The sequence below is a fragment of the Phallusia mammillata genome, chromosome 6, assembly GCF_965637545.1.
Source record: "Phallusia mammillata chromosome 6, kaPhaMamm4.hap1.1, whole genome shotgun sequence".
Taxonomy (NCBI): domain Eukaryota; kingdom Metazoa; phylum Chordata; class Ascidiacea; order Phlebobranchia; family Ascidiidae; genus Phallusia; species Phallusia mammillata.
The window spans coordinates 9,685,515-9,702,644 of NC_137257.1; the positions used below are offsets into that span (position 1 = coordinate 9,685,515).

The following is a 17,130-nucleotide window of genomic DNA, read 5'->3' on the forward strand; positions in this document are numbered from 1 at the left end:
TTTGATATAAACTCACGTTATTTATCCACGTTGTTAATCAAGGTGCCACAACCAATGCGCCTGGTAAAACGCTACTAAGTGAAAACGCAGGCAAAAAATCAAACATTGTAATATATTGCATTTTTGTTTTGATTGTAGGCAGATTCTTCGAGCCAACAATCGCATCTCGGTGACCTCCAGCTTTGAAGAGAAACACAACGACGAAACTGACGTCATACTGCATCAGAACAATGACGTCACAGCCCCACCTGAATAGTGAAACGTCATTAAAGTCCGTCTGACAACATACCAGTTTGGAAGTCTCCCTGGTTTGTATCCAACCTATTGCTTTGTAAGGCAGACGGCGTTGATGTGAAACATTCCTTTGTCAGCAGTGGCTCACTTAAGGGACCTAATGATCCGTACTGCAAAGTAATGCATTAGCAACGCAAAATTTTCAAAATTAACTTCGTAGCGCCTTTGCGTCACACCCGCTCTTTATCGCCACACTGTGACCAAACCGGCTAAAATGTACTTCAACTACTCCCGAAGTCCTACATAAGAGATAACGTACAGTTTAGCAAACCTTACCGAATCGGAACAACAGCTATAAATTATTCCTATTGGCTTTCTAGTGGTTTATCTACATTTTTCCAATATATTTTAAGTACAAACTGTGCGCCTGTTTCCAAATAGCAACTATTGAACCCGAATTGAGGCTATGTCCCCGTGTTGTATAGTACAATGTAAAACTAACGTTTCATATAATTACACATCAACAAACACTACCCAATATTGTTTCCAGCAAAATTATCGAAAAGTTTCCTCACAAGTTGCGTTCTTTATATCGTTTAGTTCCTTTTTTGCTTTTCGAGTTCCATTTGAGCCTATCCTTTCGTGTGTTTATGACTTCTCCCCATTATACGCATTTTCTTCAGTTTTTTTTTACCACCGGTTTATGTTCCTAAAGTCCTTTTGTGATTTCAAAACTCTACGTTTGCGCGCTAGTGCAATTTATCTGCAGCACGTAAAAGCATAAATGAGTCCTTACCTTTTTCTTTGCCTTAAATTGGCTCCCAGAGCGTAATATTGTATTGTCGGTATAACTTACTATAACCTATCGATATGCCTTAAAATAGGACACATTGTTCGAGGACTGTGTAAAAGCCCACTCATTGAATTTAAGTTAAAACTCATTTCGGTTATTCGCAAAACTCACCCTATTAATTATAAAATTGTTCCGGTTAATCGCATAAAAATCATAAAATTAGCGATTAACCAGAATCGTATTATTTTCCCATGTGGTTTAAATAGTTTTTTTTTTTCAAATGAATTGTTGAACAATGCATTATGTTTGCTTAGAAAACATTACGCCTAAAATCAAAAACATAAACATGTGCATGATTACATGTAGTTAAGGTTAATAGTGTACCATCAATGACGTTTGGATAAAATATTCTACCTATATTCTGCTTTATTGGACGCACACACCACACGATAAGCATGTTTGTATCCTGCAAAATGGCTTTAAAACGCGACGTATTATAGTGACATTTGAAATGCCACCTAGGTCCTAAGCAAGACAAACGATATCGACTTAGTACTGCGACCCTAGTGGCTACAATCCAAATTTGGCCTGTTACCCTTTACGATAAAGCTTTACGATGCATATTAAGGGTCAAGGGATCGAAATTCAAAACAGGCTCTGCTGCTAAGTTTGCGTACTACAAGGACGCTTGGTTAAAATGGTTGAATTCTTCTCTTTGTTTCTCTCTTATGTGTATGACACGCTGTTTTCAATATGTTTTGCGTTATACCATTGCTTTTATGTTGAATTTTTGGTTTCACACTGTATGCTGTGATGTGTTTACAAACGCTATGACCTAAAACCAAATATTTCAGAATTAGAACCAAAAGTACAAACGCTTATCTTAACTCGAACTCCAGATCGAAAAAAGATTGGAATATTTCGTTTTCGGTCGTAGCATTTTTAATTATGATTCGGTTGCTGTGGGCAACCAAATCTTCTATCACATCACTATCCTATACTGGGTTGCAACAACGGTAAGAAAGTTGCAATAACATGCAAAAGCACAATCGTTTTGCCGCATTCTTTGCCACACACTATAGAAAACTATTGAAACTCATATGCAGATAGCTGATGCACTGTTAGACGGTTTTAACTTGCTTTTATGCATAGTTATGTAAAAATCTACGTCGTAACAAAATCGTAACATTGCGTTTTACTAACACCAAAACAAAATGAATATCCCAAATTACAGTTCTTTTTGTAATTTCTTTCTCAAATGCAACGACGTAACAAAAAGCGCAAAAGGAGTGCTATACTATAGCTTAGCGACTGACATTTCGAGTAGCGTTTTTGCATTTGTGGAGCTATAATGTCATGTTGCTCTGTGTTTGTATAGGGGACATTCCTTATAAATCCTCATAAAAAATAAGTCCTTATGATACTTTTACATATAAACGTACAATATTTTCCACAATACAAACATTACATTCCAACAAGAACCATCACTTCGATTAGTCCTCTTTTGTCAGCATTTTCTTTCGTTATTGAGGCGTTTGAGTTTTTGCTGGACTGTAGTATTGTTGAACATATGGGCATCTCATTGACGCCTTAGATTTGTGTTTTACCTATGCGGCACAACACACCTCTTTGTTTTCACTGTGTTTCGCGACGGTGCAAGGCTTCGTAGTGTTTTACACAACTCCGATCTGAAAAAATATTGTCAGTTTATCGCAACGATTTTTTTTTCTTTCTGATCAATGCTTTCGTTGTTCCTTCTGGTTTTCTTGTTTATTTATGATTTAAAGGCGTCTTCCCAGTTTGTTGTGATTATTTTTTGTAAAAAGATCCACTCTTGTTAAAGCCGCACAGTTCTAATGAGTTTGTTGACCTACCACCTCCTCCTGGCGTTTTTATCTCAACTGGGCGGGTAAAATCATAAATAGATGACACTAACATGAAAATGCCTGAAAGAATACAAACAGCAACGGGGTTTCAGAGTTTTTTTAACCAGGAGTATCTCGTTGTATATTCGTCATAGTTTTAAATATATTGACAAAATAGCTTCTCATGCTGGTACACAATACAGTTTTGAGCAACCCTTAGTTAAGTGTCTGACGTTTAAACCACAATTGTGGTTCCAGTTACAAGCCCGGCGTGCAAAAAATCCGTTCACTGCGTTTACTACACAAACGGACATGAAATATCGATAGTTTGTAAACCGTGTTGCTTTCATTTGTGGTTTTTGGCCACAACCACCCAAACATTCAAACCCAACTACCATGGTAACTAGCTCTTCACAGCATTCCTTGTGATTATGGTTATGTGAATTGAAGTAACAGATAGTCTGAAGGGCCCAACGTAATTCTGTACTTAGTCGTCTGGCTTCAACAATGCCATTTAAATCCGTATGACGCACATCAGGATCTGATTTCCCAGCGAAAGTGGAGCATTACAATACACAATAAAATCGTCTGTAGTCGTTTGGTGTGGGGCAATTTTCTTAATAGGACCACAAAGCAACCCTCAAGTTATAAACTTTGTCTCTTGGCAGGGTCAAATAATTTATGGTGTGTCTTGGGCGTGCGGAGTGGTTTCTATCCAATCTATAGATAGGTGTTCAACTTGCAAGGGAGGGAAAAGACGGGAAAAGAAGTAGGGTGAGAAAAATTCATCACGAAAAATCTGTTTCAGATGAAGTAGAAACTAATAAGTGAACAGTTACTACATAACAGTGCAAAGTAACAAATGTATTTTTTTAGCACGAAATAGCATAATTCTCACAACAAAACCCATCGGGAATTTGCTCCGAGATCAAACCAAACTTTTTTGCACGGTGTTCGAACCTCGGACGCTCTCGAGGACGTAACCCGATCATTTTTTGTCTGAAAATGGGTCATGTCAAACTGAACGGCCAAGTTCCTGGCCAAATTCATAAACAATTGTATTGCTTACTATGAATATGGCGCATCCGTGTTGAAAAACGAAATTATTTTTTCCACTAGATGTTTTTTGCTTTCCTTTTTTCACTCACCAGTTTGCGTCACGTTCCTCAAAACGCATCAACTGGAACCGTCATGGTTTAGGCGCACCAGAAAACAACAAAGCGTGACGAAACTTTCAGCACTTACATTTCCAGCAGTTTCTTTTGCTGAAAACATCTCTGTCGGAAGAGCAATGGACGCTAGAGAAAGAAAACTGATTTATGGATTGGTTTTCCTCAGCACAGTGTCCCTTTTTGTTTCTTTGTCCTGTGTCTATTCTGTTTTGTCGCAAACGGTAAGGAAACTTTTGGTGTAATATGTACTTATAGCTTGAGTTGCAATTGTGTATATGCATGGATTATAATAGTTAACGGTGCCATCGGTGGCATCGAACAGATTTGGTGAGGCATGGCTTTTCAGCCTTTTACTTTTAACTAACTGGAGCTTCATAGTGTGGCCAAACTAGCAAATGCGGTCAATGTCTTGTCACCAGCTGCACAGTCTGCAGCTTACTTAATTGTGTTTGCATTTCAATTATATTTTAATGCACTTTGTGTTTTACAGAACGCTTGGCATAAACACACCGTGAATGAGCATAGACTTGGCAAACGGGGTCAGTAAAGGTTTTTTTTTGTGAACTTAACATTCTTAGAATTCTTCAACACACGCTATTTGAAGAGATACTTTTAAATTGTCCAAAACGAAACTAAACGGTTTAGCTCAAGTAAAAATAAAACGTCTTTCTACAGCGGTCGGTGACTTGACAGACTGCAGTGATGATGCGCTTGCATCTTATGACACCACAACTCACGAGGGCGCCACCTCACGGCACATACACGAGCTCACCTGCAAAAATTCGGCCGTGCGGGAACAGATGGACAGTTGGGTGGATGAGTTTAATTCGATGCTTTTCTTCATCAACGAGATAGGCATGAATATGCAAGTAGCCAAGAACAACATCAATGCCAATGAACAACGAGCGTTTTTGGCTACTCTGGCCGCCGACCGGGCCGTGAATTTGTCTCAGCAGAACACAGGTGCCATAACCAACGCTGCGAGGGTGCTAAACGTCACCAACAGCGCTCTGACGTCACAAGGAACCCGTCTAGGTGTTGTGGAGTCGAAATGTGAAAGCTTTGTCCAGATACTGCGAAAGTTTAACACGACTTTGCGACGGTCCCTAAAGCGGCAACAAGAGCCGCCGCGATTGGCCAGTAGCGATCACGTGGATCAAATTAGACAGCTGATAACTTTGGGAAATGAATCAGCTGTTTTTAAGACAATCGTAAGCCGCGGAGAAGAGAACAGCAAACACATTGAAACCGTACTTGCAAGCATTACAAGACTCAAGACAAAACTAACAAGTAAGGTATTTGTTTGTAAAGAACCAGCTAGATGTATCTTACTGCCTGACAAGTAGGCTACTTAATTTAATGCTTATTTTCACGAGCTTGATGTCTAGGTCGCTCCCGGTTATAGAAACCCAATCACGGTATTTTCATTATTGAAATGTCATGCACCACATTACCAGCCAACGCCCTGCAGTCCATTTCTTATAATTGTCATGGGGTTCGAACCAACGACTCTTTTTCGAGTGCAAACCACAGTCAGGGTTTTCATTCCTGTGTTTATAAGTCAAGCGCCACAAATCATTGTATTTTTTCACCCGGTTTTGAACCGCGACCAAGAGTTTTTATGTCTGTATGTGCGTCAGGCGCACCGGACCATTCGGCCAAGTTCCTGCCTCAATTATTTGCATTTTTGCGTCCAGATTTGATGTCTGGTTGGTACAACGCACCCAACGGCTACCAGTATTTCCTTTCGAGAAACGCCTTTACAAGTAATGCTTTCGTCCGTTCAAGAAGATACTGTAAGCACAGAGGAGCGGACTTGGCTCATATTGGCATCCGAAATCCCGACATATTCAGGTAAACACGTAATCAATTAATTTTGCAAATAACAAATGTACATGTTTAAACTGTTTGTGCATGCGCGCTTCATTACGGTATAGTATATCGTCGAAGCCTTTTGTCAGATAGTAGATATTGTCTACAGTCATATACTTCTCATTACAAATGTGTGCAACCCATGGGCATACACACGTACTAAACACTTTTCGACTCAACAGAGCAACCTTTATTTAATACGGGTTGTAGTCCCGCCCTATGAACTGAACAAACAGAAACATGGCATGAAAGAAGTTCATATCTTAGTTATTGTTGTTGCGTAATCTATTACGTGAATTTCGCAACAATTATATATACATTGTAGTCGCAACGAGTTAAGTCAGTCATGATCCACCAACTGTGCCCTCCACTATTTTGTGCTTCCAAACGTTTTAAAGTTGCGCAGCAATTTCCGACTTGATGAATTTTTCGGTGTAATTGTGTCCCTATGTGTTCTTTCACCAAGCGAAGCAAACTACAATCGAAATTAAGCGAACTTATAGTCAATGGAACCAAGATTAAGCGTATAGGACTTCATTTGTGCCATTCAGAGTTAGTCGGCCGTTACTAGCCTATGTAGGCTTTAAAGTTATTGTCAGGTAACATAACCTCAAAAAATTTGATCAGTTTTGGTTCTTAACAATACTTCTCTTCCAGGTACTTGTGGCATACGTTTATTGCCCCGGCTCGGCATCACTGCGTATGGGTTGGTATGACAGATCTTGCGGAAGAAGGCGAATGGTTATGGGTGGATGGGGAAGCTGTTGACGACCATTGGACCAACTGGGGCCCAAAACTGCCTGGCAGGGCCTTTTTGCAAGACTGCGGCCTGGTTAGGGGTGGAAAATGGGGCGAAGGACCATGTAGTGGACATAGAAAGCTCTGTTCGTTTATATGCGAGCGAAAAATTCTTGATTTGTGATCGGATTCAAGGCGTTATTTTAATTGGACCCGCAGTAACTTAGCATGTTGCTAACTTGAGTGTTGAACGTTAGAGAATTTTGTAAAAAGGTAAATTTGTATATAGTAGTGATGGGTTTTAAACTGCCCGACTTGTAATAAACATTTTTTGGTTGCTAAATCTGACCTATAATACAAGGCAACGGAAATTTCGCTATTGATGTTTGCATTAAACGATCTTATTCCACCAACGGCCACCATAGTATATCCACCAAACAGAAAGAAAGATTCCAGCAGCTTGGCCGTTTGTTCAGTAGTGTCAAAAAACAAGGATGCAGCAAAGTAGTTTTTGTTGATACCTAGTCGCTAAGGAAATTGTGAACGCAGAAAAAAAATCGACCATTTTAAATGGATTCTAGCCTTACGGTTTTTCAAAAATCGGGTAAAAATTTCCGCGTTTACAAACCGCTTTGGAGGTTCGGTAGGAGGCAGGAACCGGCCTAAACCAGTTTGAAACTAGAATATTCCGGCGAAAACAAACCCAAAACCGGATTTTTCTTCCATTTTTTTACCCCCAACATTCGTAAAAACGGATAGGGTATAGCGCAGGCTTTTTTCGAAAATCGAGTCAAAATTTTCTTGTTTAGAATCCGGTTTAAACCGGTTTGGAGGTTCGGTAGGAGGCAGAAACCGGCCTAAACCAGTTTGAAACTGGAATATTCCGGCGAAAACCCACCCAAAACCGGATTTTTCTTCGAATTTTTGACCCCCAACAATCGAAAAAACGGAAAGGCTATAGATTAAGAGTTTTTTCAAAAATCGGGTGAAAATTTTCTTGTTTAGAATCCGGTTTAAACCGGTTTGGAGGTTCGGTAGGAGGAAGAAACCGGTCTAAACCAGTTTGAAACTGGAATATTCCGGCGAAAACCCACCGAAAACCGGATTTTTCTTCGAATTTTTGACCCCCAACAATCGAAAAAACGGATAGGGTATAGCGCAGGCTTTTTTCGAAAATCGGGTCAAAATTTTTGGTTTTCGATTCCGGTTTAAACCGGTTTGGAGGTTCTGTAGGAGGCTAAAACCGGCCAGAACCAGTTTTAAACTGGAATATTCCGGCAAAAACTCACCGAAAACCGGATTTTTCTTCGATTTTTTGAACCTCAAACTCGAAAAAACGGAAAGGCTATAGCCTTAGGAAAACCCACCGAAAACCGGATTTTTCTTCGATTTTTTGAACCTCAAACTCCTTTGGTTTTTTTCGAAAATCGAGTCAAAATTTTTGGTTTTCGATTCCGGTTCAAACCGGTTTAAACCGGTTTGGAGGTTCGGTAGGAGGCTAAAACCGGCCAGAACCAGTTTGAAACTGGAATATTCCGGCGAAAACCCACCGAAAACTGGATTTTTCTTCGATTTTTTGAGCCTCAAACTCGATAAAACGGAAAGGCTATATTCTTAGGTTTTTTTCGAAAATCGGGTCAAAATTGTTAGTTTTCGATTCCGGTTTAAACCGGTTTGGAGGTTCGGTAGGAGGCTAAAACCGACCAGAACCAGTTTGAAACTGGAATATTCCGGCGAAAACCCACCGAAAACCGGATTTTTCTTCGATTTTTTGAGGCTTAAACTCGAAAAAACGGAAAGGCTATAGCCTTAGGGTGTTTTCGAAAATTTGATCAAAATTTTTGGTTTTCGATTCCGGTTTAAACCGGTTTGGAGGTTTAACACCGGCCAGAACCAGTTTGAAACTGGAATATTCCGGCGAAAACCCACCGAAACCCGGATTTTTCTTCGATTTTTGAGCTTCAAAACTCGAAAAAACGGAAAGGATATAGCCTTAGGTATTTTTCGAAAATCGAGTCAAAATTTTTGGTTTTCGATTCCGGTTTAAACCGGTTTGGAGGTTCGGTAGGAGGCTAAAACCGGCCAGAACCAGTTTGAAACTGGAATATTCCGGCAAAAACTCACCGAAAACCGTTTTTTTCTTCGATTTTTTGAGCCTCAAAACTCGAAAAAACGGAAAGGATATAGCCTTAGGGTTGTTTCGAAAATCGAGTCAAAATTTTTGGTTTTCGATTCCGGTTTAAACCGGTTTGGAGGTTCGGTAAGAGGCTAAAACCGGCCAGAACCAGTTTGAAACTGGAATATTACGGCGAAAACCCACCCAAAACCGGATTTTTCTTCGAATTTTTGAGCCTCAATTCTCCGTAAAACGGAAAGGCTATTTACCTTAGGTTTTTTTCGAAAATCGGGTCAAAATTTTGGGTTTTCGATTCCGGTTTAAACCGGTTTGGAAGTTCGGTAGGAGGCAGAAACCGGCCTAAACCAGTTTGAAATTGGAATATTCCGGCGAAAACCCACTCAAAACCGGATTTTTCTTCGAATTTTTGACCCCAACAATCGAAAAAACGGAAAAGCTATAGCCTTGGGTTTTTTTCAAAAATCGAGTCAAAATTTTCGAGTTTAGAATCCGGTTTAAACCGGTTTGGATGTTCAGTAGGAGGAAGAAACCGGTCTGAACCAGTTTGAAACTGGAATATGCCGACGAAAACCCACCCAAAACCGGATGTTTCTTCGAATTTTTGACCCCCAACAATCGAAAAAACGGAAAGGCTATAACCTTAGGTTTTTACAAAAATCGGGTCAAAATTTTCGAGTTGAGAAACCGGTTTAAACCGTAAAACTGTCTGCAGCTTATCGGTTTAAACCGGTTTGGTGGTTCGGTAGGAGGCAGCAACCGATCAAATAATTTTCAATACCTTGATTTAAAACAGTTCCAGCTTGCTTTATTTTATGTCTAGGCAGTGTTTTTTTTACGGTGTTTTGGGGGACCGTTTCGGTCTTTCTCCAGCGTTTTCCCAAAACTTGGATTTGGCCATTTTTTGGTATTTAAATGAAACACTTGCGGTCTCTTAAAACTACTTAGCGGTCACCCAAACCAAACCTTAAAAAAAAAACTGTGTCTAGGTATAATGTACGGTAGTTTTTTATGTTCCACTGAACCAGACTTGCAAGTCGGGTCGGGATTTTCGTGCCGGGTTCGGGCTTAGGTATTTGTGAGAAAACGGGCTTAAAACGGACCTGGCTTTGCGTTTCGTGACCGCCATTTTTTTAAATAAAGTCACTCAGGTAAGTAACAGTCTGTGGCTTTGACCTCATGCTCACCCTACTTTCAAACGTATTGTTTACGCCATTGTCTACTATTGTTCATGGTGTTTGTTGTCTTTTCCTTTTTTCTTTCTCACCTTTTGTTGCAAGGCTTTCGTGGATAGGCCTGTCAATTAAAATTCCGGGCCTAAACGGGATTCTCAAAAACGTTTCGGGTTCGGGCCGGGTTTCGGGCTTGTGCTTTCGGGTTCGGGTCGGGTTCGGGTCGGGTTCGGGTCGGGTTCGGGTCGGGTTCGGGCTCAGATTTCGGGCCCGCTTGCAACTCTGCACTGAACAGCTCAAATGCAGAATACAAAGAACTGTATAATTGAGGAATATACATCCTTTTGATGGCTACGTACCCTTCACTCCCCAGCCAAAGAATCACTGCGCTTGTTTAATTACTGTGCTCATTGCGCCACCTCCTGGGGTGTTTACATCTCGTCTTGAACTAAGTTAGGATGTTAGTTACAAACCAGTGTATTTTTAAGTGTTCCTAAAGTTCTAACTTTAAACCTTGCCCACAAATTATTTAATAACTGTGCTTATTGTGCCATCTACTATTGGTTTAAATCTTGTCTTCAAATAAGAGACTCTGTTATTAGCTGCACTAAATCATGTTTGACGCAGTGGCTGTCCTAAAACTACCAATATTAAAGTTTTAGCGGACCCCACACCGCCAGCTAGCTTAATAACTAAGCTCGTTGCGCTACCTATCGGTAAATTCCATTCATGTCCGAACTGTGTTACGGGGTTATAGTAGCTATACCAAAGTGTATTTGGCATATAAGTGCATTACCTAAGCAATAAACTTCAACAAACAATGTATTTATATTTTCAGATATATTCACCAAAGGTTCAAACTTTTAACAGTTGGATGAAATAAAACTGCAAATTTACGTGAAAGTAATCACAAAAACAGAGTCCCGATGCCAAATAAACAAAACTCTCTATTACAAATACACTTGTAACTGGCGTAGGTAGCAAATACTATAGGCTGCCCATTTGGTAAAACACAAACGGAAGAAAAAGTTCGAAAATCTGACTACACAGTAGGGACGAACACTACATTGGTTGTTGATACGGCGCACAACATCAGAATGGAAATTCGAACGAGGTGATCAAATTTAGTGGAAAACTACACCAAAAAAGTTAAGAACCAATGTCATAAACATTGTTGGAAGAGATGTTGGTAACAGCAGTGGCAAGAACAATTAAAAAAAATATAAAAACAAAATAAGTAGGTCACTTACGTTAAAACTTGGTAATCTTGCAAACAATGTCACAACAATAAACAAACAAAGCAATTCAGTTATCGAATCAAGAATAATTTCAAAATAACTTCAGTTGTCGCGACTTTATACCAGGTATGCGTTTTGCGAACGCGTCAGCAACGAGAGCAGCATCGTTGCTTATTTTTTCGAAAAGCTACTGTTTCTGTTCTCGGGGGAAACGTTGTCCCTGTAAGATAGGTATGACGTCATGCCTCCTACGTCACAGTGACGTACACGTCAAACAGTAACGGGTCTATTGTATGCATTCTTGTGTAGATTAGACTTTTCCAAACATCTGATGATGACGTCAAAGTCGGAAGGGAGGATGATGATGACAGTGAAAGGTCACCGAATTACGTCACAGATGACGTCACCATGAGATCGGTGGCTGGGTGAATGTGTTGTGTGTAGGTGCGTAAAAAAGAATCAAATTATATGTTAGAATCTCAATCTCTGTATGATACAGATCTTGATGCACTACGTGGCATAACTTAGCTTTGTAGTTTTAACGTATGTTCACGTTTTCGCAGACTAATAATAGTTACGGCATCGCACAGAATAGGTGAGGCATCGCTTTTTAGCCGGCCAATCTGTCACCAGCGCCACTGATATTAACTTATAGGTCGAAACAGTGTGCACTGTCTGCAGCTTATCATTTATTGGCACGATGCATTTATAATAATGGTTCTACTATAACAAAATGCACAGGGGGGCGCAAATCAATGCATATCCATACGACACATAAATAATACAAGAAATCTGTACCTGGTCTCTTGTAAATTCAACAGTTGTGTTGAACACGGTCGTAGCTCTCCATGTTGATAGCGTTGTTGGGCAGAACGTTTTCGTTGGCGTTGCAAAGTGGTTCGCTGTGTACGCTGTGTGTGGGTGCCTGAAAACATAAATGAAAGTATGTTTTAAAACAGGGGTCTCCAACACGCGGCCCGCGGACCACATAGGCAATTTTCCGTGGCCCGCGGCGTAATTAGCAAATGAAAAAAAAATTAATATCTTGTAAAATTTAAAGGATGTGTTTGTTTTGATCACCCTTCAAGTATTTCAGAAACCTTTGTGATACATTATTATTATTGTGATGAAATAATGCAATCTTATTTTTATCATCAAAGCGTAAAGTTAAAATCCGTTAAGTTTTTTGTGTCCACTATTTTTGTTTAGCTTAGGGATAAGGAACTTTTAAGTTCATGAAGGCCAACCAACATTTTGTTGACACTTATGTTGGCCGCATTGACTTTTTCAGATGCCTATAGGCCAGTGGTTTCCAAACCATTTCATTTACATAACAGACGTTTCGTAATTTTCCGCGATCCACGATGAATTCAAAGCTAAAACCAATTAAACAGCCTAAGCTGCTAAAAGTAATTTAATATTTGACCACTACAGCTTTACGATTTATTTTACCTAAATATTATCAATTTGTTACGCATATCAATGATCTAAGAGCAGTTTGTGACATTACAGACAAAACTGAGATATGGCATTATGCGCAAACAATTGCTTTCTTTGTTGATTTTTATGAAATAAAAAAGCAATAATGAACACGCAAGTAAGATGAGCTCTTGGAGGTCAACGAAAATAACGCCGTTAGCCACTAAGGGACCATGAACTATGTAGTTTAGAAACATCTGGCGTGGAGTGTTAATTCCACATTAACGTAACCACATATTTTTCTATGATTGGTAGCGTGCAGTATCAAGGTCTTTAGGAACATTTGAAATGTAAGACTGCATGTGGCCCGCGGCCTCTAGAAAATTTGAAAATTGGCCCGGGCAACCGTTGAGTTGGAGACCCCTGTTATAAAATCTCTTACTACCCCATGATACAGATCCCCATACATTGCGAGGGCGGTTAGTTCAATTTAGGTTTGAACATTTTGCGTTCGTTTGAAAAATGGACGTCCCGATAAAAAGGTTTTAAAACACATTGAAAACAATGGCTAAAGTACCACTCACTTAATTTTACAAAACCCCAAGACCATGGTTAGAAACATGTAGTTAAATACATGCACAAGTGTTACTCTTCAGTGGAAACAATTTACCTTCAAACTTCGTGAACAAGATCTCCTTCGATGCTGTCGATGCTGCTGAATGGACAAATAGGTCAGCCAGGATATCTAAAACAAAATAGATTTACAACTTGTATACAGCTTACAGGGAATATGCAAGATGGTTTTAAGATATAAGTAGCCTGATTACGTAAATCGGTAATGGTGTGTTATTCGTGATTTCAGGTGCAACATGCGTTCACTGTGGTGAATGTTTAACAGAATGTAAATATTTTGTATATGCTCAATGCGTTCAAAAATATACTAGGGTAAAAAACAATGCTTTGGATTAGAACAATTATAATTGCGACGTCACTTACCGAAGTATGCTTTTGAAAACTTGGGTCCCAAATTAACTTCAATCTGTTAAAATGTGTTTATTTTTATCAAATTTTGGTTTACTAAGAAAAGATGAAAAACGCTGGAAAAGAAAAACACATTTGTTAAACCTGAAAAGAGAGGTTAGTGAAATGTTTAAGTTCGCTACGTGCATAATTTAAAACCACGACTTTTTAGTAAAATGTTACAAAATGCTCATTAGGTTAATTTTACTAATAAAGGTTAAATATTAAGACAGAAGGCCTGCAAAACAGAAAATGCATTGTTAAACCTGGAAAAACACTTCTGCAAAAGATAAACAAATTTGTTAAACCTGCAAAAAATACTTCTGTAGAAGATAAACAATTCTGTTAAACCTGCAAAAAATACTTCGGCAAAATAGAAACAAATCGGTTAAACCTGCAAAAAATACTTCTGTAAAAGATAAAAAATTCTGTTAAACCTGCAAAAAATACTTCTGTAACAAATATACAATTTTGTTAAACCTGCCGAAAAAACTTCTGCAAAATAGAAACAAATTCGTTAAATCTGCAAAAAATACTTCTGTAAAAGATAAAAAATTCTGTTAAACCTGCAAAAAATACTTCTGTAACAAATATACAATTTTGTTAAACCTGCAAAAAAACTTCTGTAAAATAGAAACAAATTGGTTAAACCTGTAAAAAAGTAACAACTTGTTATGTATTTCAAAATACCTTAAGCTTTTGTGGAATCTCATTTTTTATATTTCAAACCATTTAGTCAGCAATATTTGAAATCCAATCCTGAAAAAAACAATTAGTGTTATTTTAAATGCTCTTTTTTTAAGATACATTACATTTTGCTTACCTAAAACACAACAGCATAATCAAGCCAAGACAAATGGAAATTTGAAAACTGCAAAGACTTCTGTTCTAACTGTTAATTCTTCAAATTGTAAAACTAGACGATGGCGGTTCGCATGGTTAGAGCAACGAAAAATAAACAAACATACAATAATAAGAGGAACCTGTTCGGCTGATGTAAAAATGCACAACACCCCCCAAGAACTGGTCTTACTAATTGGAAATAAAAGGATAGAAATAGTGAACTCGCACACATTTTCGTTGATGAAAGAGGGAAAACGAAAGCTCAAAACATAAGAGCAAGCAATCGGTGGATGAAATCTTTGTTGATCTCTCGCACGTAACTGGTGTTAAAATACTTCGTGCATCGAAAAATGTTTCTGAAAAAACATTGGAACCGCCATCGTCCCTGCGCGGCCGACGTAAAAGTACACAAGCTTGCCTGAACTAACTGCCCTGAATACAACCGTCGCAAATTAGCCTAGAAAAGTAGAAGGCGAGTCTGTCGTGTTTTACAACCATCCAAATTGTCACTGCCCCATAATGACTGAATGACCGGGTCAAGCAGGAATACGAAACTGAAGTTATAAGTTAGCCTAAGTCCACGAGTAAAATAAAGGGCTTGACCAGTGAAATGGGAATTAGGGGCATCAGCGCATCTGGTTTGCTATTGCATGAATTGATTCATTATACAGATTTATCACGATTATTAGGAGTTTTAACATTACATGCTTGATATCCAATTCTCAGTCTCTTCTTGGTAAAACTTTGAACTGGACTCACAAGCATGCATACTAAACTGGTCAAAACCCGAAAACCACAAAGCCCTAATTTTACTGTTAATACAGGCGCAACCGTTTGTTTGAAAGGGAGCAGTGACGTTTAAGGCGTATAACTCAACAACAGCGAGTCACTGCCCCCTGCCCTCCGAGTCCCCCCTAAAGGACCCAAATGTTTTACGCAAACGCAGGGCTGGGGGAAAAAAAGTTAACAATAGTTTGCGCCCTACCAGGGTGGATCACGAAACTTTTCGGGCTATATGCAAAGCCGGTCTCCTCTGGTCCACGAGCCTGGACCTTCATTGGAAATAGCGGTGTCCCTACTCGATATCGTCTACACCGCGGCCAATGCAATGCGGTGGAGGCCATGCCCAGGCCGTGTTTCTAAGCGCAGCTTATTTTAGCTAAAGCCATTTAACAACGCGCCACACCTAGCTAAAAAAACGATCTAAGCTAAAGTCCCTAAGTGGCGCGCGAATCCCAAACGTACCCCACCTATGTTACCTAGCCTACCCTTAGTTAAAGAGTGCCACTCTAGTTATAGCCCTAGCGCCAACTTGCTGACATAGAAGCACTCCTATAGACTTGGACTCTTCTTTGACCGAGGAAGACTTCCTTTTACGGGTCCTCCCCGGACAAAGAATAAGTCACTCAGCCCTAGCGCCAGTTAACCTAAGTTAGGCCTAACAGTTTCGCAATCCCGGTTGACCCACGACAGACTCCTATTCTTACATACAAGGACATATTTGAAGTTGAAAAACGTTGGTTGAAGAACGAAGATATGGATGTCGATAAGATGCGAGATAGTGAACCTGCAAAAAAGTTAAAATGAAATAGTGCAGCAAACTAGAATGCTGCCATTAAAGAACAAGTTCCTACAGGCAAAAAGTAAAGGTTTGTGCGATTCTGCATCGGCGCTGATTAAAATCCCCGTGTTTTGCTTTAGGCAGAACCCTTACGCCTTGCGTGTAAAGATGGTTTGTGCATTAAGTGTAGTGATGGGACGGGTACCCGGTACTCGGTATCGATGGTATCGAACGATTTCAGTGGTATCGATACTCGTACTCGGTATCGAAATATTTTGTCTCAGTTTTCGATACCAACGTGCGAGTACCGAAGGCCGATTTACACTATAGGAACACTGAAAACTTTGTGCCAATATATGCTTCGGACAGTACAAATTTGGGAAAAAGTTCCGCCAGGTTACGTATTTTTTTCACTATCGTATGGAGATTACTTTTTTCTGCATGTGTGTGTGCACGCCTGTACGCCGACCATGGCAGATAAATTAGCAGGTGATATACAACTAAGTACAACACTGCACTTAAGTACTCGGTAATCGTACTCGGTATCGAAGGTATATACATGTGGTACTCGTACTCGGTATCGGTACTCGCTTCAAAACCTGGTATCGTCCCATCACTAATTAAGTGCTTCACAACATCAGCAATTCAGATTTAGTTTATAACTTAGGACTTGTACTAAAGTGTACATCACAGTTTGTTGCATGCAATAACAAATATGTTCAACTGATGTAAGAATCATTGAAACTTGGAAACATACTCTTACAAATGTTGTTGTTTTACTGATATCATTGTTGTAACATAGTCTTGACGATTAATAACTCAACAGCGTGAACCCAGCTTTCGATTACAACAGACTAAAACGTTCGTAGTCTAGAAATAGTTGTAACTTACCTTGTAACAGAGCGACCTTCCAGCCATGATCCCCGCAAACCAAATGACTTTACAATGGACGGAACGACCTGGAAGTGCATTCGAACTCGTCTCTGATTGGTCGTGACGTTGTCGCACTTGGCCAAGCGTGTCAACTTTAAACGTGGCGCGTTTAGTAGATGGTTGCATTCGAAAACAC

At 39.5% G+C, this 17,130-nt stretch overlaps 2 protein-coding genes and 2 long non-coding RNA genes across 5 annotated transcripts in view; 2 read left to right on the plus strand and 2 right to left on the minus strand.

The window, feature by feature from the left end:
- Positions 1-2,901, plus strand: part of LOC145232266 (sphingosine 1-phosphate receptor 2-like) — a 38,150-nt gene extending 35,249 nt beyond the window's left edge. For both annotated transcript variants that reach the window (XM_080096841.1, XM_080096842.1), the window contains exon 11: positions 139-2,901. In XM_080096841.1, coding sequence (XP_079952967.1) covers positions 139-256 — 118 coding nt within the window. In that variant the 3' untranslated portion in view covers positions 257-2,901. The remainder of the gene's footprint in view (positions 1-138) is intronic.
- Positions 2,902-4,068: 1,167 nt separating this feature from the next.
- Positions 4,069-7,053, plus strand: LOC145233153 (uncharacterized). Its single transcript, XM_080097823.1, has 5 exons — positions 4,069-4,285; positions 4,555-4,603; positions 4,740-5,354; positions 5,762-5,918; positions 6,594-7,053. The coding sequence occupies exons 1-5, from the start codon at positions 4,184-4,186 to the stop codon at positions 6,856-6,858; spliced, it is 1,188 nt and encodes a 395-aa protein (XP_079953949.1). The 5' UTR covers positions 4,069-4,183; the 3' UTR covers positions 6,859-7,053.
- A 3,731-nt stretch (positions 7,054-10,784) lies between these two features.
- LOC145232903 (uncharacterized) lies at positions 10,785-13,730 on the minus strand. Its single transcript, XR_013860948.1, has 4 exons — positions 13,634-13,730; positions 13,308-13,382; positions 12,017-12,143; positions 10,785-11,639 (listed from the first exon to the last, which is right to left on the minus strand). It is a non-coding gene; the product is annotated as an uncharacterized LOC145232903 (long non-coding RNA).
- Positions 13,731-14,647: 917 nt separating this feature from the next.
- On the minus strand, positions 14,648-17,082 carry LOC145232728 (uncharacterized). Its single transcript, XR_013860927.1, has 2 exons — positions 16,953-17,082; positions 14,648-16,067 (listed from the first exon to the last, which is right to left on the minus strand). It is a non-coding gene; the product is annotated as an uncharacterized LOC145232728 (long non-coding RNA).
- Positions 17,083-17,130: the final 48 nt, after the last annotated feature.

Coding starts and splice junctions, on each gene's coding strand:
- LOC145233153 (XM_080097823.1), top strand. CDS start 4,184: ATGGACGCTAGAGAAAGAAAACTGATTTATGGATTGGTTTTCCTCAGC. Junction 4,604..4,739: donor GCATAGACTTGGCAAACGGG/GTCAGTAAAGGT, acceptor GTCTTTCTACAG/CGGTCGGTGACTTGACAGAC. Junction 5,355..5,761: donor ACTCAAGACAAAACTAACAA/GTAAGGTATTTG, acceptor TTTTGCGTCCAG/ATTTGATGTCTGGTTGGTAC.